Source organism: Papio anubis, chromosome X, assembly GCF_008728515.1.
Source record: "Papio anubis isolate 15944 chromosome X, Panubis1.0, whole genome shotgun sequence".
NCBI lineage: Eukaryota > Metazoa > Chordata > Mammalia > Primates > Cercopithecidae > Papio > Papio anubis.
This window is the reverse complement of record NC_044996.1, coordinates 43,140,292-43,164,000: the sequence shown is the minus strand read 5'-3', so window position 1 is coordinate 43,164,000 and position 23,709 is coordinate 43,140,292. Positions and strand designations below refer to the sequence as shown.

General features: G+C 45.2%; 1 protein-coding gene and 1 long non-coding RNA gene across 3 annotated transcripts in view; one reads left to right on the top strand and one right to left on the bottom strand.

Annotated features, from left to right (window-relative positions):
* Positions 1-3,566, bottom strand: part of LOC108583674 — a 107,694-nt gene extending 104,128 nt beyond the window's left edge. Inside the window, exon 1 of one of the 2 annotated variants that reach the window (XR_001898498.3) lies at positions 3,106-3,566. This is a non-coding gene — a long non-coding RNA (uncharacterized LOC108583674). The remainder of the gene's footprint in view (positions 1-3,105) is intronic. The other variant, XR_004180623.1, reaches the window with a different exon arrangement.
* Positions 3,567-4,824: 1,258 nt separating this feature from the next.
* Positions 4,825-19,541, top strand: RTL9 (retrotransposon Gag like 9). The gene is made up of 3 exons (XM_009198118.4): positions 4,825-8,461; positions 13,764-17,858; positions 18,400-19,541. Exons 2-3 carry the CDS (start codon positions 13,815-13,817, stop codon positions 18,517-18,519), a joined length of 4,164 nt encoding a protein of 1,387 aa, XP_009196382.2. The 5' UTR covers positions 4,825-8,461; positions 13,764-13,814; the 3' UTR covers positions 18,520-19,541.
* Positions 19,542-23,709: the final 4,168 nt, after the last annotated feature.

The window sequence follows — 23,709 nt, the reverse complement described above, 5'->3', positions numbered from 1 at the left end:
AGAGCAGCTATGGGCCAGCAGCCTCAGGAGCTGAGAGTCACAGTGGGAGTGGCCGTGGCTTCAGAGTGATGCCATAGCTGCAGTGAGCTGTACGGGAACCAGAGACCCAAAGTTTTCTGTAGGGCTCCTTTTGCTTTGTTAGTGCTTCAGGAGTTGAATCCTTCTGGACCCTGCTCTCCCAGAAGTGATTCCATTTCACCACTAGGAGGTGGGTAGCAAAGCTCAGTCTGTGGTTGGGGAAAGCCAAGGAAATGATTTCATGAATCTTTAGCAGTGAATCCATCTATTCAGTTAGCTGGGAGATGGAGCAGATCAGAACTAGCGGGAGGAAAGGCTTAGGAATGCTCTCTAGTGGGACTTGGAGGAAAAGGTGAGAGGGTGACATTAACTGAAGGAGATGGTGAGCCCCTGACCCCTGCAGTTGTGAGACTTGCACAGAGTGGGATGATCTGCTGTTATAACCTATCCTCAGACAATGAAGCATAAGCAGAGAGCCAGGAATGTTAATCATTGCTGATTTTTGTTAAGCATTGCTGATTTTTGTTAAGCATTTCCTTTGTACTAGGCACTGTACTGGGCTGTACAGGCATCATCACATTCAGTCTTCACAACATTATATGATAGCTCCTATTACTGTGCCCATTTTACAGATGAGATTTAGATAGATTATACCACTTGCCCAAGGCCACACAACTAGTAAGTGGCTTAGCCAGATTTTGCACCCAAGTGGTTTTAATCCAAACCGTGTCCACTAGGCCTTAGGAAGGAGCCCACATAGAGCTGTGGGGATGCTGCATCCTTGACCTGTGGCTGTACATGGGCAACCCCTCTTCGTACCTTATAGCTCTTGGTAAATGAAGTGAATCACTGTATCTACCATGAATCTCCTTGGGAATGAGTTCAGTGCTGGTATCAGAGGAAGGAAAGGGTGGGAAGAAGGTCTCAAAAATCTAAATCTTAGTGTGGTCCCCTCCTTTGACCTACCCACTCTGGGCTGAAGAAATGCCAGGATTGTAGGGGCAGCAGATTGTTAAATCTATTTGTTCCATGTACTGAGGCCTCATAACATTTTTGGAGCCCTTGTTCAGTGACTCAGGCAATTCAGCCTAAGGGTACCTTTGCAGGGAGTTCCCCTATCTCTTATCCTATGTTAGTACATAAGATTCTTCCTCCTTATTATACCCCGGTTACATTAAATGGGTCTTTTCTTATTCCCCAAATCCTGAGTCTCTGCCCGAATAAGTTGCCTGTACTCCATTTTAGCAAGAATAGAATCTTCCCTTTCTGCCAACAGAGCTTCTTGGAACTTTGGCCTTGCCTGGGTCCTGCTTGCAGACTCCTGTTCTGAGGCTCATGTTTGTACCTAGAATGATTTCATGTTCCTCCTCTCTCTTTGTCCCTCTATCAGAACCTGCTTTCAGGATGGGAGATTTAAGAGACTGATCCTCCCAAGAGGTTGGCATTTTAACTGATGCCAAAGCCCTGAGTCAAAAGAATTATATACTTAAAAATGTTCAAGCCCTTGGGAGCGGATGGAGAGATTGGAAAGGCTGATGGAACATTCTTAATGCTCCTGGAATGCCACAAGGTGGACATAAAATTCAGGCTTCCGCCAAGACAGGACTTGGATTATTTTGGTTATAATCAGAATCCGTAATCTGCCCCCACCCCAGCACTCAGGGCTTTGATCAAAAGTCTTCCAGACAATGAACCTCTATGATCCAAGCATCATTTTCTCAGAGCTCCTTAGAAGGAGGAGAGCTAAGAAACTTCATGAATTACCAAGGACCAAGCAAACAGGCGGTAGTGAAGTCAGAAACAAATTCCTCCTGAGACTCGTTTTGTCCTATAGCCTGAAAACAAATCCAGTCTCCGCCAGACATAAGGTGGAATTCATGTCTTGATTTTTTTAGCACTAATATTAACATTGTTCTTCTCAAATCCTCTTCAGAACCAGCCCTTTTAGAACACAAATTAGAAGCTGTTTATTTTGCCAATTAGAGAAACTAAAGGCAGCCAGCCTTGGCCAAAGGAACATCTTATCCTTTGCCTTTGCTAAGGACAATGTTCCTTCTATTGTGCTCTGTGGAAATAAAAGGGCAAAATGTGCTTGCCTTCTTTTATTCTTATTCATGGCTGAGGGTCATATGAAAGTTTAGAGAAGAGCACAGTTTTCAGTATGGGTCGTGGCAGGTTTTCCAGAAGGCTTCTTAGCCAAGATATTCCCCTCCCCTCCAAACAAGTTACGTATCCCTAAGAATGATTTGGTCTCAGTGTTAGGGGAAGAGGGTAGGTAGCAGGGCCTGGCTTTGTCATCCTGGGCTAATTTGAGGGGACTTCAGCAGTCCCCAGCAGAAGGAAAAGAAGGGCTGATTCTCCCTTTGTGAGCAGCCATTGGAGCTGCTTCAGGGACTGACAAGCCGGCCAGAGACAATGTCCTCTCTCTGGAAAGCAGTAAAAACATCAGAAATGCTCCTTTCCTGGGGAGCCCTTAGTTATTTTGGCCTCTCTTTCCATTAAAATAGGAAAGCATTGAAAGGGACCATTCGTGGCACAGCGTGGAGCCTCCCCATTGTGGCAGTATTTCTAACTGCGTTGAGAATTAACCACATTGCTCTTCCTTTTTACCATGGAGGAGTTTCTAGATTTTTATTTATACCCTACCGCTTACAACATCTTTCACTGTTTCAGCAAATGACAGCATAAAAGATGGAGAAGCCAGCAGGGGCTGTGCCCACAATAATAGCTGTGGTTGCATTTAAGACATTCAAATGCCAAGGGTGCACTTCTCCCATTAAGTCCAACATAAGAAATCAGGTGTGCACAACATTGATGAACAGAAGACCCCAAAGGACGGGTGGAGTTTCTGGTATGCTGTGGTGGGGGGTGGTGGGGTGGTGAGGTTGGGAAAGAAGGAACAGGCATTTTCATTTTCCAAACTAAGAAGCAGTTTCGGGTGAAGGGGAGCGGTGGGGATGTCAGAAATTCTTCTAACGCCATGGACCTGCCCACACCTGAGTCAGATAATGATGACCTTCCCCAGGCCCTGCTTTCTTCTCCCCCTCCCCAAAAGACAGCATGAGCATGAGTAAGCCCGGTACTTACAGGTGCAGAAGAATTTGGAACAGGAAAATGGAGCTTACAGGCTCCCGAATGCCTGCCGAGTCAGTTGCATCAGATTAGGAAGTGATGATCCTAAGAATAAGATGTTTGGAAAATCTTGTCCCCCGAAAGCCCCCTGCTTTGTCTTCTCAGCCCACATCCAAACTCAGACCACCCCCAGGATGTCTCTCATCCTGCCAGACTGCCTGGTGCCTCCGTGCCCCTTCCCGTGAGGGTGCTGGCAGCCACACTGCCTCTTTGAGCCTGTGGCCCGGCAAGGTAGTCAGGCTCATGGGATTAGGTTGGCAGGAGCGACTGTCCTCTAAACGATTAGCCCAGAGAAAGAGAGAGAGAGAGCAAGCAAACCCGAAAACGGGTCCAGGGTAGAGAGCTCCAGGTCCTTAGCATGTTCCTGGCGTATTCCGAAAGTGGCATCCACAGCAGAGAAAGTGTCCCAAAATAGCTCAGGCTGCCAATGCCTTGCTGAAACCTGAGAAAGAATTGCTGAATTTAAAGATCTGGGTCGCTGTGGGTGTGTGATCAAAGTGCAGATTTGTTGGTAGGAGGAACTCAAGCCATGAGCTTAGGAGTGACATGAGGTCACTTGGGTCATGTCCTGCCTTCTTGTTTCCAACTTGCTGAAGTTGGTAGCAGTGTCAGAGAGCTCCTCTGTGGTGAGGCAGGGGTTTGGAAAGAGGTCCTAAGGATGCTGTTTTCATGCCCAGGTCTCTGATGCGCTAACAGTATGAAATAGCAGTGCTCTGTTTTCTGCATTTCAAACAAAGGAACTGATACTATGCAAAGGTTTCTTTAGGTTATTGCTCCATGACTGATGAAATTCCCTTTTCAGTAGATTTTTCATTCCTTTTGGCCTTTGGCATAAGTAAATGTCAGCTTCTTAAAAATCAACAGAGAAGAGCAAACAGTAGGGTCTCTGTGATTTTCTCGGGATTTGAGAAATCTCCCCTCCCTAGCTTCTGACTGGATCGTGTCTGTACATTGCTGCCTGTGGTCCTGGGAAGGATGAGGTCCACCCAGACATGCTGTCTCATTTTTGTATTTGCTGAGATCTTGGGACACTGTCCTTTCATCAGGTATGTCAGAAACCTTAGGATTGTCTGCAGAGAGTGTGGTTCAGTATGTGGAAAGGTCAGCATATGTCATTCTTGGACTGGCCCTGGGGTTTAAGAAGAAAAAGCCCAGAATTTGGTTTCGAATCCCAACTCTGCCTGTCTTTTGCTGTATGAATTTGGGCGAGTCACTTCTCTTCTCTGGACCTCAGTTTCCTCTTCTGTAAACTGAAGACAATAATCTTCTTCCTAATTCTAACCCAAATGGTGTAAAGAGTAACTCAAAGAGTTGAAAGAATGCTACAAAGGGCAGGGTTTGGCACTTTCAGTAAGTGGTGACATTTTTCAGTTCTTCAAAGTCCCTGATTGGTAGCCACTACCTGCATCCACATGCCTATAGTGAGCCCAAGACATCCCACAGTACTAGGCACTATGAGCTTCATGTCTAAGAGTCTAAATAGTTTCCACTTTCAAGTTGTGGGACTTTTGGCAAGTAGCTCAATGCTTAGCAGCTCAGTTTTCCCATCTGTCAAGTGGGTATACAAAGTAGTAATAATACAGGTCCACAATCCCTTATCTGAAACTGTTGGAGCTAGACATGTTTTAGAGTTCAAAATATTTGGATTTTAGAAAAGCAATGTGGTACATATAACATATATATCACAGCTTAATGAGATCCAAGATTATACCCTGTCATCAAACTCATTAATATTTCTAAATGGGATAAATGAATAGCCTCATGTCATTTCAGGCCTAGTTTTGCCACCAAATGAGCTTGCCACAAAATTTCAGTTTTCAGAAGCTTTAGGATATCAGAGAGGCACACAGGAAATTGTGGACGATGAAAGAAGTTAATACTTATTTTGTGCATGTAATGTACCAGGCATTGTTCTAACTATGCATTAACTCATTTAGCTGGCCCAATAAGCCTATGAGGTAAGAAGTATTATTTTATCATCCCCATTTCATAGATGAGAAAACTGAGATTCAGAGGTTAAATCACTTGCCCAGGGTCCCAAAGCCAGTTAGGAGCAATGCTGGGATTCCAACCCACACATTTCCGCTCTTATCCACCTTCTCTGCCTAATCCATGGGGTTAAATTGAGGCTTTAAATGCCTATAGGGGCCGAGCAGGTCACTGAAAAAGTAAAGGTGGCCCTATGGGTACTGAGGCAAACTGGTGAGCACATGCCTCACCTACAGGGAGCAGGTTGTTCAGCTCTGGCTGATTGTTGCTATATTGGAATTTGGATCAAAGTCTTTCTGTGTGTGTGTGTATGTGCACGCGTGCGCGTGTGTATGTGTGTGTGTGTGTGTTTCAGAGAAGCCAGAAATCTAGCTTTCTATCTGAAATTTCCTGACTTTTAAATGTTGGCAACTAATTTTAAAAAATGTTAAAAACATTGTACGGGTCAAATAAAATCTGTCTGCAGTCTGAATTTAGCCTGTGGCTGCCAGTTTTCAAGCTCTGCAATGAGTAAATAGATGTGAAAGTGCTTTGGAAACTTAAAAACGTGCTCTAGAAACAGAAGAGTCTAATTTTAGGGTTATATCTTGTTTTTTCCTTGACTGTGGTCTAGTTTTTAAAAAACTTGTGTTCCTGGCCTGATGGAGATGAAAAGTCAGAATTAAATAGAGACTTCAGTGAACTTCAGTACTTCATTCCTTTGGCAGGCTGGATAAATGAGAGGCCTAGGTGTACTGGATGGACTAAGCCTCAGAATTCCTGCCACACCCACAAGCCCCTTCTAAGGAGTTTCCATCCACAGACCCTAGCTGAGGGAAGTAGCAGTTTCTTATGAATAGGTGACTATGCTTGGTACCACGTGATCCTGCTTCCCCCTAGCAGTAGCCACTTGAGCCAGGAGAGGGCATCTGATCCATGAGCAGTCACTCTATAGGCTGGCAAATAGCCTATGAAGGAACCTGGGATGAGAACTTTGCCTAGCAAGTACAGTTACTGAATTTAGACCAATGAGAGTCTCTCTCTTGGGGAGTTTGAATACCAGACCTAGAAAGAGTGAGCAATTGGCAGCAAGGGCAGAAGCTGAACACAGAGAAGGCAGGCAGCAGGGACCCCGGATAAGCAGGACCAGGAGAGATTACTGAACTTCAGCTATGTGCCAGATTCTTTACACGTTGTTTTGTTTAAAACATTCAAAGAGCATGCGAGGTAGGTACTGCTATTATGCCTGTTTTACAGATGAGGAAACTGAGGTGAAATAACTTGAAGTATTGGGGTTCAAGCCCAGGCCTGTTTGAAGTTAAAATCAGAGTGTAGGAACCTCAAAGCCAGTGGTTCTGAAACTCTAGTGTTTCAGAATCACTTGGGTTAAATGCAGGTTCCTTGGCGTCACCCCAGACCTATATTGAATCTGCTCTTTGAGGATGGAGCCTCCCTCCCCTTACAAATCTGTGTTTTAGCAGTTTTCCCAGGGAGCACTTGATGCAGGGTTTCCCCATCACACTTTTATTTTGAGAAATGCAGTTTCAGAGGGTATGGCAAGTACTGTGTACTGTGCTACCTTTACCTACAGAATGAAGGTCAATGTCAACAGATGTGGTTAAATTCCAATTTAAAGTCTTGGAAATGGGGCCAATTATGTAAAGAAGAGGACATTAGTTTGTTCTCTTCTCTCATCAAGGAAGTCTGCATTGTTACCAGTTATTTGAGAGAAGATACGATTGAGATGAATGCCCAGTAGTTGTAAACATGATCGGATCTGCACTTCAGGGTGGGTGCAGAGCTAGCATATGTTCACTAAGCATTTTCCATGAGGTGCGTAAACTGTAGAAACTCAGTGCTCTGGCAATAAAGAACATGAGAGAAAATTACCAAATGCAGATAGACATATTGTAAACCATGGAGCTTAAAATGTAAACCTACTTGCTAGGCTGATCATAGAGGTTCTTCTCAGCCCTAGAGAATTTGTGTAAGAATCCCGTCCATGCCTTTATTTACACCATTGATTAAAAATGCTAATCAGAAGAGGATCAAGACTAGGGACCTCCTTCTAGGTTGTTGCAGAACTCCCACTCTGGCAATGGTATTCAACTGGTTTTGAATTTTTCTGCTTTAAGAACTCTCCCTGGGAAGACTAGTGGTCTGAAGTTTGCTTGGAGAGTCTCAAGCCAGAAACTGATTTGTGGTCCAAATGCTTAATGGCATCAGACACATATTCCTACAAGAGAGACATGTGGTCCAAGGGGTGGCACAGGTCAAATGTGATGGCCAAGTCCCGCCTCAGCAGGGCTTGAATCCGCACTTGGCAACTTTTATTTCTCTCTGTCCATTCCTGTGGATAGTTTATCTGTGTTAATGTCCTCATTTAGGCTAAGGTCAAACTCTGTTCTTCTCTCTTCTGGCCAGAAAGACTTCCTGTTTTACAGGTATATGATCTTCTCTGTGTTGATATTTTAACTCTGAGTGATTCTCTAAAGCAGGTCCTTGGACAAATGCCTATCTTCCAGGAAAATTGCAGCAGTCCACCGTGCAATGAGAAAGCCTGAGGACTAGGTAGAAAATGTTTCGCAGAGAAGAGAAATCTATTTGATGTATTATTCTTTATTCTGAGGTTATTTCCTTCTCTTTTGACATTGAAGCCCTTTCTTTTTAGAAAATGATGACTTGTGGTTGTTTTGTTCCTTAATGCTTTTACTTGGGAAAATAAAAATCTGGGAGTTCAATATCAGCCCCTCAAATTTTGGGTTGCATTAGCTGCAAGTCTGGGAACTGGTCTAATTTTGAGTGTTCTGCTAGCACCTCTAGGTACCTCCTATTGCCACTTATGTTCTAAGTGCTTATAAATTACCTGCTTCGTAATCTGCAGCAGAATCTCTCCGAGGACTGACATCAAGCTTACAGCTCTGGAGTTTACGGTATACTGGTCTGTAGTTTCCTTATTTAAGAAAATTGGGACACTGCCCATTTGCAGTCCTCTGGTATCCCTCCTGTTCTCTTTGATTCCACAGATCCTTCAGGCCGGCACCTAATGCAAGGCAGTTCCGTTTGCTCTTCTTATAATGTTCTTTTCCCTATAGGGTTGGACATGCATATACATGTTGTTTGGGGAATTTGCAGCACATCCAATGAAAGCATAATTCCCAACTAACAGTCAAATCCTTTTCTTTGGAGCTACCCAGAACACACCTACCCTCTCTTCCATATGACAGCCCTTCAGAGACTTGAAGACAGTGTGTGACTCTCCTGTGAGTTAAGAGCACTGGCTGAGTCAGACAGACCCGAGTGACAAGCCCAGCTTCACTCCCTCTCAGCGGTGAGAGCCAAGGTAAGTTACTTCATTTTAATTTCTCTGTAGTTCAGTTCTTTAGCTGATTTAGAAAATGGGAGTAAAAAAACCACTTTATTGGTTTATCGTTCAATAAATAAGATGAGGTATGTAAAGTGTTTAACATAGTGCCTGGCATAGTAAGCACTCAGTAAATGCTAGCTATTTCCCCCTCTTTATTTATAAAGAGCTGATGGGCATTTTAAGTGTCAGGGCTGTGGGGGAGGAAGGAAGTGGGGAGAGTTTCTACTTCCCTGAATGATCAAGGAAGGCAGAAGATCCTAAAGTAGACCAGGTATTTCTTTAGCCTTAGGTTGTCTGTTTTCAGTTATCTGGTTGCCTATTTGCTAGGGCTTGGGGAGAGAATATTGTTGAGAATCTAGGTAAAGGCTTATTTTCAACAGCTGGAAAGCTATTTGTTGACATATTGAACCAGCTCTTGTTTATTCTTATTTCCCCGAGCAGCTAGCCGTGCAATCCCCTAAACTCAATTACCTTTTGTGAGGCGGCAGGAGCATGACACCTCCTAGCCGTATTGATCAGTGCAGACTGGGTGGGACGTGAGGGACCTGAGAGATGCTAAGCAGCAAATTCTGGGCTTTTCCTTCCTTAGAAGGCCTCTCTTCTCTGTGTTCCTAGAGACTCTGGCTTTAATAGAACAGAAGTCTATGCCTTACATGGGCTGAGCAAGCAAGAACCCTCTCTCAGTAGCCTCCTTAGAAGCGGGCTGATGAAAATAGTCACAATGGGCCAGAACTTGGAACCCTGGAGTGACCAGTGCCAGCATGGTTTTCTAACTGCAGCTCTTTGCACACACTGGGTTTTGCAAGCAATTGAATGATATGAACTCTGAATGCCATTGCAGCTAGAGAAAGTTTGGAAGGAGACACACCCAACTGTGAACAGACAGAGGAATGGGACTTGCGGAGGATGGGGGGTGGGTGGGGTGGGGCATTTTCAGGACTTTAGCTTTATCCGTATGGAGGATTTCAAGTCTTTATCCTAAGACTATATTCCTAGATTACTTATGTAATTATTAAACATAAATAAAAGTTAGAGAAAGAAGAAATTATTTTTAAAAACAAACCAAAAATAAAACACAAAATAAAGTGATACAACCATTAAGCTTGGTGGGGTAGAAAGGTTGCTTGGGTGGGGGGGGGGGGTGGATGTTGGGGATTCCTAGAGAGAGCTTGCAAGGAATGGAGTGAAAAGGGCTTGAGAAAGAACCCTAGGGAAACATATCTTTAAAAAAAAATAAAATTAACTTTTATTAGTTTTTCTCTTTTTGTATGATGGGTCCATTATAGACCAATGAGAAAATACAGATAAGGAAAATAAAAATAAAAAATCCCCTCTAATCCCATCATTCAACTATGGCCACTGTTGGCGTTTGGTATACATCTTTCCAGATTTTATTTTTTTTCTATGCAAAAGTCTACGTATTTATCTTTATGATAATCAGATCCTCATGTACACATTAGAATATATTTTCAATGGCTATAATAATGGCTGCTACAATTGCACCATGATTCATTTAATCATTAAATGAGTTGTATCCTAACATTAGACACTTAGGTTATTTCCAAAATTGTTGCATTAGAACATAAACAGCGCCCTGCAGCTGTGTGACATTGGGAAAGCTAGTTAACCTCTCTGTTTCTCTGGTTTCTCATCTGGAAAATGAAGGTGCTAATAGAACCTACCTTGTAGTATGTTGTGAGTGTCAAATGATATCATGTAGGTAAAGTACTTAGCACAGGGCCTGGCACAGTAAATGTTAGCTTTTATTGTTAGGTGTGTTAATAATAATAATAATAGTTGTTGTGAGGCCATTGTTAATAGAATGGCTATTCTGTGACTTTTATGTATTTAATTTTTTTCTTTGAGGGGAGAGGAGAATGACTGGAATTTTTCTTTTGTGTAGTATACTATAGTGAGCTCTGGAGTCACACAGAGCTGTGTGCTTTTGGTCATGTCAATTCATCTCACGGAGGCTCAGTTTCCTTACCTGTGTACTGAGAATTTAAAGGATCTAGCTCACAGGGTAATTGTAAAGATCAAATGAGATAATGCTGGTGAAGCCCTCAGCCCCATTCTTGGCATATGGGAAGAGTTCAAGGAATATCAGTTGTTGTTGTTGTTATTATTACTACAAGGATTCAGCTATTTGTAGTAAGAAAGATTCCTTGCTTTGTGGTGTGGGGATGTGGGGGCGATGGCAGTGAGTAGAGTACTCTGAGTTTCTAATCACTTGTCTGATTACAAAGAGATAAAATTATTTTGGAAACAGAATGGCCAGGGCTGAAATCTGGGCTTTTAAAAAATTATTATTATTATTATTTTATGTTACTGTGGTCACGTAGCCTTCTCCAAGCCCATTTCCTCATGTATAAAATGGGAATGACCTCAATGCCTACCTTACGTGTGTTGCTGGGAGGTCGGAATTACATAATGCATGTGTAGTGCTTAGCCCAAGTGCTCAGTTGTTGTTGGTTGCTAATGATGAGGTTTATAACGACCTGAATGCCTCCCTTGTCAAACTCTGTATCCCTATACCTGGGCTGCTTGAACTTCACCTGGAGGCTTTGCCCTATCCAAGGCTCAGGGACCAATTCTCCTTAGACTGAGGGTTTCTCCCCTTAGACTGAGTGCACCAATTCAGGAAAACTGGAGTACTCCGGTAAACCTTTCTGCTAGCTCTACTCTGACCTTGTGCCCCAGTTCTAGAAAGCAGGCTGTAGCCCTATTTGTATGAACAAGCCCTCACCTGGTATGCTCAAGGCTGGTGTGTTTTTCTTGCTAGCTGTCTGAAATCCATGGAGCCTTTCTGTTGAATCCTAGTCCTGTGGCAGGGATCTGGTTGCTGGATTTTTCTCTGTGTCTCTGACCCTGGGGTAAATTGCCTTTGTTATGATCACCATTACAGGGCTCTGTTAAGGTGTTTGCTTGCCAGCCCCCACTGTCCATCCTCCCAAACCCTCTTTCCCTGCACCTGAACCTCTTTGAACGTTTCTGATGCTGTTCCACTCAATCTCCAGCCTCAGTTTCTTTCCCTCGAGCCCTCTGCCTGTGCTTCCATGTCATATCAGTTGCAGTGTCTGGGTCCCAGGACTCCTGTGTCTACTCAACCGCAGAGGGCACATATCTTGTTTCCTGAGCTGGGACCCTTTTCATCGCATCTTTTTAATTGTGTCAGTCTCCTCTTTTCTTTGGGTAGAGTGGGGTGGGGCATACGCTGGTGGGACTGTTTGGGGTGACAGGGAAGAGGGGTGGAGTTGCATAGGCCAAGTGCTAAAGCGGAGCTTCTGGAGGACTGTCAAGTGAAAGGCGGCCAGAGGCAAATGTCAGAGCCTATATAGAGGCAGGAATCTGGGACCAGAGAGACAGAGCAAGCAGTAGCAAGTCAGGAGCAGTGGGGCGGGTGGGCGGGCAGGCTGGCTGGCGGGCAGGGGGGCGTGGCAGGGGATAGCAAAGGGAGATTGCAGAGAACAGCTGTTGGTACTGGGTCTTTAATGAACTGGCTGGGCACGAGGTATAAGTTAATTGGCCATAGTAAAAGAGCTAGGGGTGCAAAGGATACTCTCTCCCTCTTCTCCGTCACTGGCAAGGTAAGATCTTTCTGGGTTTTGCCTGGTGGGAAACTGTGGCATGTTCAGAAATTTTTCTGAAGATGGGAGGTGGAGGTCTATGGCCACTCTTTTGACTCATCTTTCCCATTGCACCGATTATTACAATAACCAGGGTGTCAGCAGAAGGCCCGCATTTCTTTTGCGACAACCCATCTTGGGGTTGTCCGGGCTGGAGACAGAGGCAGGGGACTTGGTAGTGTGACTGAGTAAGGGGGAGAGGTGGATCTTTATAGCACAGCGGTGAAGAGTAGGGGGCTCTGTGGATGGAGCCAGGAATCTATGTGACCGCAGGCAAATTATCAAGCTTCTCTGGGTCTGAATTTTCATATTTGTAAGATAAAGGACGGGTACAACCGAAATCTCTTAGTGTTGCTATGGGGACCACATGAGATGATACATGTAAAGTGCCTAGCACAGTGTTTGCCAGTCAGTGCATGCTAAAGAAATGTTCACTGTTAGCATTTCTGTTGCAAGTTTTCTCATTATTATGGAATCACAATTCCATGAGGTTGATGACTTTTGTGACATTGTCCCAAAGTAGCAAGTTTTCTGCTTTTGGCATGAGCAGGCTGTGGGGACATGTCAACATTGTGTAATATTTGCATTGGCTTCCAAGTCGTGTGTCCAAAAGCCCCTTCTGGGGCTGCCTATTGGAGCAGACTGGAGGGGTGAGGCTCTGGATCGCCCACCCCCATGTCATCAGAGAAACTTGAAACTTGGACATGCTAGAGACTGGGCTTTAAGTGACCCATGGTCTAGGATGTCAGAGAAATAATTGAATGCAAGCTCAGGGATGCCAAACACTAGGCAACCCCCAGGAGGGGGTCACAGTCAATGATATACAGTTTGTTACTGTTGCAGTGACCCTATTTTAGCCTTGACCCTGGCTAATCTGAGAAAGCTGGTAAAATGGGGATAATAGTATCTATTGCCCAGGAGATTGCAAGAACCAAATGGGATAATGCTTACAAAGGCCCTTATGCTATAGGAAGTTGTGAACAGTTGTCTAAAGTACAGTGCCTGGCACATACTATGTGAAGCAATAAATAAATAGTAGTAATGGGGTGGTGATTGCTGTTATTAATAAGAATAATGAAGACAATAAGCAGAATTTTCAGTTCATGGAATGTTGCTCTCAGTCATTGATCAGATAAATGTCTCCCTTTTCCTGAGGAGAACATTCAGGGCCATCAGAGTAGTAAAATGAGGATTAAACCGTTGGCAGAATTCAATGAACTCCAGGAACTAATGATTATCCTGGGGCAAAGGACTTTCTTATTCAGGCCTGCCAGTACCTTGGCTGGCTTGTGAGTACTGCCGTGGGATAGAATACAGGCCAGGAACCTGCATTTCTCACACTTGGCCAGAAGGTGGTGCTGCTGCTTTATTTGAGTCAGGACTGCCCAGGCTCCTGGCTGCGGAGGTTGCTGGCGTTTACAGCATTTACAAACTGAGAGGCTGTGGGTTGGTTTGAAAAGGATAGAGGCAGAAGGGATATTTGCTCCAACTCCAAAGTTGTTCATTGCTTCACAGCTTCTTTAATCTGATAGCCTCACCTTCAATGCCGTATACCTGAGAACGCATAAAAACGGGTCTCCATGAGCAATTTGTCTATTTCCCAATCTTCTTGATACTGACTTTTGACCTCTAAACTTGTTTCTTATTTACAGGTTTTCTTGCCGCTTGGGCTCCTTCCACACTGTCCTGTGGCTGTGGCAGATATGTCAATACCCTTACATTCACTGCGATTCAACAATACAATGAAGGAGGAAAATGTTGAGCCCCAAAACAAGCCGATGGCCTTCTCTGGACCAATGACGGAGACCAGAGCAGACGTACAGATTCTGCATTCTCATGTACAGTTGCCTATAGTCTCAACTTCAGCCTCAGACCCTGCAGGGACATCCACACAGTTGATGACATCTCCAGCCTTTGACACCATGTCTGCACCTCTAATGGGAGTACCAAACTCTGGAGCATTGTCCCCACCCCTAATGCCAGCCTCAGACTCTGGGACACTTTCCCCACTGCTAATGCCAGCCTCAGACCCTGGGGCACTGTCCCCATTGCTAATGCCAGCCTTAGATTCTGGAACATTGTCGCCATTGCTGTCCGCTTCAGAGTATGGGGTAATGTCCCCAGGGATGATGACAATTCCTGACTTTGGAACGATGTCCACAACACTAATGGTAGCACCAGATTCTGCAGAGATATCACCATTGGCAATGCCAGCTCCATCCTCTGGAGCGATGTCTACACCTATAATGAGCACTTCATCCTCTGAGGCAATGTCCACACCATTAATGCTAGCTCCAGATTCTGGAGAGATATCCCCAATTCTAATGCAAGATATGAATCCTGGAGTGATGTCTACACAGCCAGTGCCAGCTCCCAGCTCTGAGGCAATGTCCCCATTGCAAATTACAGATGAAGACACCGAAGCAATGTCCAAAGTGCTAATGACTGCTCTAGCCTCTGGAGAGATATCTTCGCTGCTAATGTCAGGCACGGACTCTGAAGCAATATCCTCACTGATCATGTCAGCCCTAGCTTCTGGAGGAACATCACCCCAGCCAACAAGCACCCAAAACTCTGGGGGAATACCTACCCCTCTCATGTCAGAGCTAGACTCTGGAATAATGTCTTCACTTTTAATGTCAACTCCAGGTTCTGAAGTTATGTCCACACCGCTACTGTCAGTCCCAGATGCTGGAGAAATGTCCACATTACCAAAGCCAGCTCCAGATGCTGAAGCAATGTCCCCAGCAGTAATGACAGCTCTACCCTCTGGAGTGATGCCCACCCAAACGATGCCAGCCCCAGGCTCTAGAGTGATGTCCCCATGGTCAACACAAAATATAGACTCTGAAATCATATCTTCTCTGCCAATGAGAGCAACAGCCTCTGGGGAGATGCCTGCACCACCAGTAAGAGCTTTAGACTCTGGAGCAATGTCCACACCGCTAATGGGAGCCCCAGCCTCTGGAAATATGTCTACATTGCAAAAGACAGTTCCAGCCTCTGGAACCATGACCACCTCACTGATGACAGTCCCAAGCTCTGGAGTGATGTCCACAGAGCAAATGTCAACCACAGCCTCTAGAGTAATGTCCGCACAGTTAACAATGGCCAGAACTTCTGGAGCAATGCCCACAGGCTCTATGAAAGCTGTGGCAAAACAACACAGGAGAGCCACAGCCTCTGGAAAGATGTCCAAGCCACGGAGGAGAGCTCCAGCTTCTGGAGCAATGTCCACCCAACGAGTTATGGACACAGCCTCTGAAACAATGTCCGTGCCACAATTGACAGTCCCAGCCTCTGGATCAATGTCCATGCTGCAAATGAGAGCCCCTGTCTCTGAAGCAATGTCCATGCCACAAATGAGAACCATGGCCTCAGGATTGACATCTGCACCACAGATGAGAGCCATGACTTCTGGAGCAATGTCCACCCCACTAATGACAGCCCAAACCTCTGGATCAACATCCACCCTGTTAATGAGAGACACAGCCTCAGGAGTGATGTCCTGTCCACAAATGAGAGCTCTGGCCTCTGGAGCATTGTCCAAGCCACTCATGACACCCAAAGCCTCAGGAACGATGTTCACGGAACAAATGGCAACCACAGCTTCTGAGGCAATGCCCACACTGCTAATGAGAGACACAGTCTCTGGAGCTCTGTCCATGCCGCAAATGACAGACACAGTCTCGGGAGGGTTGTCTGCGCTGCTAATGAGAGACACAGCTTCTGGAGCAATGACCACATCACAAATGACAGCCACAGTCTCTGGAGGGATGTCCATGCCACTAATGAGAGCTCAAGACCCGGGAGTAACGCCTGCCTCACTAATGAGAGCCAAAGCCTCTGGAAAGATGCTCGGTCAGCCAATGAGCACCCAAGATCCTGGAGGGATGTCCATGTCTCCCATGAGATCCATGACTGCTGGAGGGATGCAGATGAGTGCCCCAAACTCTGATGTGATGTCCACACCAACAATGAGAGCCTGGACCTCTGAAACAATGTCCACGCCACTAATGAGAACCTCAGACTCTGGAGAGAGGCCCTCACGGCTCAAAAGAGCTCCATCCTCTGGAAAGATGTCCCTACCACTAATGAGAGCTCCAGCTTCTGGAGAGATACCCACGTCTCTGAGATCCTCAGCTTATGGAGCCATGTCTGCTCCACAAATGACAACCACAGCCTCTGGAATGATGTCCATGCCACAAGTGAAGGCTCCCATCTCTGGAGCAATGTCCATGCCACTAACAAGATCCACAGCCTCTGGAGGGATGTCCATGCCACTGATGAGAGCCCCAGGCTCTAGAGTGACATCCACATCACAAATGATGCCCACAGCTTCTGGAGACATGCGCACACTACCAGTGCGAGCCCCAGCCTCTGGAGGGATGTCCCCACCACTAGTAAGAGCTCCAGCCTCTGGAACTATGTCCACACCACTAAGGAGACCCTCAGCCTGTGAAACTGTGTCCACAGAGTTAATGAGAGCTTCAGCCTCTGGACATATGTCCACTGCACAAACAACAGCCATGGTCTCTGGAGGGATGTCCAAGCCATTAACGAGAGCCCCGGCCTCTGGAACAATGCCCATGCCTTTAATGTCAGCCATGGATTCTGGAGAGATATCTATGCCGCTAATGGAAACCATGGCCTCTGGAGCAATGTCCACATTGCAAACCAGTGTTGCGAACTCTAGATCTACGTCCTTGCCACAAACAACATACACAGTGTCTGGAGGGATGGCCACAGCGCCAATTAGAGCCTCTGCTTCTGGAGCAATGTCCACATCATTTATGAGACCCTCAATTTCTGGATCGATGCCCATGCCACTACCGAGAGCCACAGCCTCTGGATGTGGCATGGGGATGTCCATGCCACAAATGACAGCCACAGACTCTAGAGGGAGGTCCATACCACTAATGAGGGCCTCAGGCCCCAGAACAATGTCCACACCACAGACAGCCTTTGGAGTGATGTCCACTCTGGAAACCAAAGCCACAGACTCTGGAGAGGCTTCCATCTCTCACAGTAACATCACAGCCTCTGGATCAAAGCCCACACCGCACATAACTGCCACAACTCCTGAAACTACGAAACCACCACCAAAGGAAGTGCCATCCTTCGGAATGTTGACCCCAGCACTCTGTTACCTCTTAGAAGAGCAGGAAGCAGCCCGGGGCTCATGCTCTGTGGAGGAAGAGATGGAGATTGATGAGGAGAAGCAAATGAAGGGGTTTTTGGACGATTCAGAGAGAATGGCATTTCTGGTGTCTCTTCATCTGGGAGCAGCAGAGAGGTGGTTCATCTTGCAGATGGAGGTAGGAGAACCTCTCTCAGATGAAAATAAGTCTTTCCTGAGAAGATCCCAGGGCGTATATGACTCCCTATCTGAGATAGACATCCTCAGTGCTGTTCTTTGCCATCCCAAACAGGGCCAAAAGTCAGTCAGGCAGTATGCCACTGACTTCCTGCTGCTGGCCCGACATTTGTCTTGGTCTGATGCCATTCTACGGACCAGATTTCTGGAAGGACTCTCAGAAGCTGTTACCACCAAAATGGGTCGGATCTTCCTGAAGGTGGCTGGCAGCCTAAAGGAGCTGATAGACAGGTCTCTGTACACCGAGTGCCAGCTGGCTGAAGAGAAGGATTCCCCAGGCAACTCAAGCCAGGTTCTGCCAACAGCCTGTAAGCGGAATAATGAGGAGGCCATGGAGGATGAACTGAGCTCTCAGCAGCAGACTGAGGAGGTAACGAGGGGGAAATCCACCGAAGGTTTTTGAGCAGAGAAATGAGGAGGTCACGACAAGGAATACATCCTGCTTCCTTGAGTAGAATCGGGAAGAGGCAAGGGGGAGGCATGGAGCTCCTAGACCATTAAACCCTAAGCTGGAGTTTCATCAAGTGAGCATGGCTCTGCAGTTATTTTGGGTATGTTAACTACTTTGAGGAGCAATGTCCTGCCCAAGTTACTGAGGACGTGGGATAGTTGAAGTACGAATTCTTCTCATTATGAGGGAACTGGCTGGGCTCAGTTCCAATTCTCCCCTTGTTCCAAGTCCAATTCTAATAAACGGGTCTTTTGGGAGCTGGGGCCCATCTACAGCAACAGGTGCTGTGGAGTCAGGTCACTAAGGAATTAGAATAGCCTACTCCTTGGTCACACTGTATGCAAGTCAGACAAATTAGCAAAGTGCCTTGATCTGCTAGGTTACAGAACTTATCCAGGCAGAACACCCCTTGTCATAGTAAGTGTGGCTCTTACCTCTGTTGTCTTTTTCTCACTTGCAGCACCAGCATGTTCCCAAACGCTGTTACTACCTGAAAGAGCACGGAGACCCCCAAGAAGGTCTTCATGACCACCTTGGACAGAGCACAGGCCATCATCAGAAGGCCCATACCAACAAGTAAAACTCCATGGAATCTTCTCCTGTGATATCTGACTCGACTGCTAACTGGAGGACTGGTTCCTGGACCCATTCCATTCAACTACATCATAAACCTTGTTGCCTTCACCCTTCAGCCTCCCGCTCCAGGCACATCCCACCTTACCTCTCACTTGGCTGATTTGACCTTCTCTTTCACCCACATGCCTATGACCTGCCCTGACAATCAGAGTGTGGACCACAGGAGTGTATGGTGTATGAAGTTTTAAACTCCCATCACCACCGAGGCCAGTACTAGTTCTTGGTCCAGGGAGAAGTCTAGGCAGGATAAATCATATCTTACCTCAAAATCCCTTAGTGTATCTTGCCATGTGTCAGCTGGCAAACTTGAGGAAGCCCTGGTTCTATTTCACCTGGCAGGGGAGCCTATAAGGAGAGTGATGCCCACTCCTATACCACCCTAGTAACCCAGTAGACTTGCCCTGTATGCCCCAACTCATAGCACCTAAAATGGGTCTCCAGGGTCCTTGCCCTGTTTATAGTATCCATCCTGAACCATTCGTTTTGACCCATAATAATAATTATAGTGATAGTATGATGGCTACCAGTTATTGATAATGTATCTATCATGTGACAGGCATTGGGCTAAACTCTTGACAAGCACCATCTCACTACATTCTTACAGTAACACAACTTGTTCTTGTGTTGTCAGCTTCTGACCTCTTGATCTGTTGTTTCTGGCCTTTGTTGTGTCCCTCAGTGCGCGTTCTCCAGCTCTGACCTCTGGGTGACCCCCTCAGTTGTTGATTGCTCTCACTCCCCTTGGCTATTGTGCTTCATGGCCAGCACTCTTGATGAGGGTCTTGGTCTATAAACAGGCATAGATAGTTAGAACATAATGTGAGCAGTGTTTGCCTTCAGGTGGTGGGGTTATGGGTAGTTTTTATTTTCTTCTTTCTACTTCTCTATACTTTTCAGATTCTCTACAGTAAGCATGTATTACATTTATAATTATAAAAGTAAATAAACTTCATTTATGAAAAAAGAGTTCATTGTGGCTCCTAGAATTTGATTTACTGAGTCCTTTATTCCACCAATATTAGTTATGTAACTTATGTCAGCTACTGTTTGGGGGACAGACAGATAAGAATCCTGCTGATATGAACATTCCATTCCAATGGAGTGGGGAGAACAAGAACACACTGAACTTAGATTGGAATTGTGAAAGCTGTGAAGAGAAGAAATCAGGACAATGGGGAATTTGATGCAAATAGGACCAATTTATGTATTCAATAGTAGTCCATATAATTGAGTTACTCAATAATCTTTCAACAACAGTAGGAGAGACATGATTAGAAACTTATTTTGGATAGTTAAATTGGCAACAGTTTGGAGACAGGATGGAGGAAGGGATCAGAGAGCAGCTGAGCCCTCTACTTCAATAGTCCACTTAACTGACTGGCTGGGTGACTTAATCTAGGGTGGTGGCAGTAGAGATGGTAATTCATGGACAGAGACCTAACCTTCTCTGAGTACTCAAGTCCACTGCTCCAGGACTCAAGTCCTCTGCTCCATTACCCTTAACTTTGGGTCTGATTTCAGGAAGAGGAAAATGATACTCAGGAAAGACAGATTGGCAGACAAATTGGCAGCCCCTTGATGCTGTACATAATAATCTGGATGTGCGGGTTGCCTGCAGCTGCCTCAATCACCAGTGCTTTTGCCTCAGGAAAGAGAAGGTGCGATAAGTCAGGAAATACGAATTCCAGAGAGATGGCTGGCCCCTGGGGACCCAGCTTTCCCCCTCTTCTCTGGGTCTATTGGCTCACACCTAGCCCAGTCCAAGACCGAGTGGAGTTTGGACGTCCTTTTTCGGCCAGGATTGCTTTTAGCTAGGAAAAGCACTGTCGAGTTTTCTCTTTGCTGAAAAAGAAATGGATAATATAGAATTTGCAACTTATGCCTGGAAAATGTATACAGAAAGGACAATGTCCTAAAAATGAACCTTATTTTCTCATAGCCATGCTAATGGAGAAGGATGGCAATTCTTTTATTTATTTTTCTCCCTAGCCATTCTTCTTCTTATTGTTTTTGCTGTCCTCTCCTTCAAGCTAACGTCACTAGAGATAAATGGAACAAATGAAGCCCAATCGTACCCTGCCAGAGCTCAGTCCCTGTTCTTCTACCCATCCTAAAGGTTTTATTTAGAAATGTTTCAAGAGCCCCTCAGCATCTACATGGAGCTGGGCTATTATATGCCCAAGTACTTGACACCATTTCATCTGCTATAAAATGGAGTTTCAAGTTTTTCCAGGCCTCACTGGTCCGCGGGCAAAAATAATGTCCCATAAGCAGGAAAATCTTGGATGTGATGGACCACTGTCACCACCTGTGTTACAGGATCTCAATCCCTTGAAGGTTTCCCCCAATTATTTGTGGCAGATTTCAGAAGTTTCACATGCTCTGAGATAGTCCTCTCCTGTTGTTCTTTGACTCCTACCCTGTCCCATGGGGGTCAGCTGCCCACATTGCCACTTGAGGGGAGCCACTACACCCCACCCAGATACTGGCAGGTGCTTCTGGCTGTGAGAACACAGAAACCCCTCCTCAGAGGAGGCGTGGATTCTGGAGTGTTCACAGCTGCACACCTGAGTGGAGCCTAAGTGGTGCTGCCTTCTCTTTGGTAGCCTTGGCTGACGGAACTGATGGCTCCCCCCGAAGGGTGGAAATGCCTCTTGGAATTCTGTGCCACACATTATCACCTGGACACCCAAAAAAACATTGCTTCTACCACACGTCTCAGTGAGGCCTGCATAAGAAAAACAGCTTCAGCTTCTACCTGCAGCAACATCTCCCTGACCTTGCTCAAACGTTCAGACTTGGTTCCTGTGCCAAGAACAAAGGCCCTCAGGTCCTCTATCCAGACCCACGCTTCAGTCCCCATTTCTGTGTTCTTCTACCTGGTCTCTACTCCTGCTGAGTAGAGACTCACCCAAGGTGCTATAAATCCAGATTTCTTCCAAATCACTTTGTTCCAGGTGATGAAATGCCAGGAACCCTCTCCACACAACCAATCTTTGGGGCACAGTGGGAGAGCAAATGTCAACCTTTCCTCTTCCTTCATCCTTCTGCCATCCTGTCACCCACCAACCTTGTCTCTGTTTCTGCTCCTCAGGGAACAGCATAGAGAACTTTCTCTTAAAGACCACTATTCCCATACAAGTAGAGGCTCAGGCTCAGGCTTCTGCTGAATGATGAATGCCTCAGACAGTTTCCAGTCATTTCTGAGTTTCACTTTGGGCTCAGCCAGGCTCAGTCCACTGGACTACTGGACTACACTGGACTACTTTGATCAGATCAAATGAGGGACCCTTCCCCTCCATTTCTTCCAATACACCATTGCTTCAGACATTGAGGCACTTTCAACCTCATTCCGCAATCAGAATATTACAGATAAAATAACTCATGCTATAGAGAGACTAGTCCCCCTATGGATTGTGTGTTTTCTTCCTCCTCACATGGTCTGAAAGCAACTTGAACAATTGTGGGACAGGGGAAGCAAGCTGCTAGATCTCTTATGACCAAAGGGAAGATTTATAGAATAGATACTGTAGTAGTTTGAAATGACACTGGATGGGGAGACTTTTCTTTTTCTGTCTTTTTTTTTAAATTTTTAAATTTTTTTAGACAAAATCTTGCTCTGCTGCCCAGGCTGGAGTGCAGTGGTGCAATGTCAGCTCATTGTAATCTCTGCCTCGTGAGTTCAAGTGATTCTGGTGCCTCAGCCTCCCGAGTAGCTGGGATTACAGGTGCCTGGCACCATGCCTGGCTAATTTTTGTTATTTTTAGTAGAGACAGGGTTTTGCCATGTTGACCAGGCTGGTCTCGAACTCCTGACCTCCAGTGATGTGTCCGCCTTGGTCTCCCGAAGTGATGGGATTTACAGATGTGAGCTACCACGCCCAGCCAAGACTTGACTTTGAGTACTTCTGTCTCTCCCTCTAACAAGCTGGATAGTTTTAAACAGGCAGGACACTGTATCTCTTGAGACTTCAGTTTCCTCTTCTCTAAAATAGGAGTAATTATTGTTCTGCAAACCTCGCAGCATTGTGGGGTAAAGATTTGTGATAGTGCTTGGAAAAATCAAATGCAAGACATACAAATGTAAGAGCTTGTTACTGTCTGTTGAGGGGGATCAGACTATGCCACTCCCAAATGTGTCACTTTAGCATTGTGATTATTTTGAGCTGAGGGCAATTAAGAAGTGCAATTAAGGAGTAGCAAATGCAGAAAGAGTTCTTTGCACCCCCATATGCGTTAAAGTAGGACGTAAATTTCCCTTTGTGAAGATGTTTCTCCTCTCCTCTCCTGTACCATGAAAAAACAACCATCATCACTAGAGACAGAAAGTCAGCACGAACATAGGTCTGTATAAACAAACTTTTCTAAAACAACCTGTATCTTCTATTAGTTTCATATATATATAATATATAATACATATGTTATGTATTATATATTTTTTATATATAGTTTTTGAGGGTACAAGTGGTTTTTGGTTACATGGATGAATTGTATAGTGATGAAGACTGAGATTTTAGTGTACCTGTCACCCAAGACACTCATATTTACCTTCCCACAATTTACTTCCCCTAGAAGCCCAAACCTCTTTTCCTTTGTCTTGTCACTTCTCCATAAATTATCACCCTTTGTTAAAATGGCATATAAGCCTCCAGATCTTACCACTTCTTTGTGTCTTCAGTTCTTTTCTCTGAAAGCCCCTGTGCATGTAACAATTGAAATATTAATATCAAACAAAATTTGCATTTCTTTCCTCCTGTTAAAATCTGTCTTTTATTAGTGTGATTTTCAGGTCCCAATTACAGAACTAAGAAGACAGAAGAAAAGAATGTTTCCTCTCTTACATTTGCTTGGCCATGAGGGTGTTGGGAAGTGCATGGGTTAGGATAGGACTAGTTGGGACATATTCAGAATCCAATCTCTTTAGGGGTTCTATTTAAACTGTGAGGGCAGATTTACAAGTAAATCCAACACAGAAAACTGGCAAAAGCCACAGTTTAATATTAGCACCTATGGAGCACTTAACTATTGAGCACTTAACACAGGCTCAAGCGCTAGACTAATTAAATTATCTAGATTATCTCATGTAATCTTTACAACAAGCCTGAGAAGTGGATGGTCTCATTAATCCTATTTT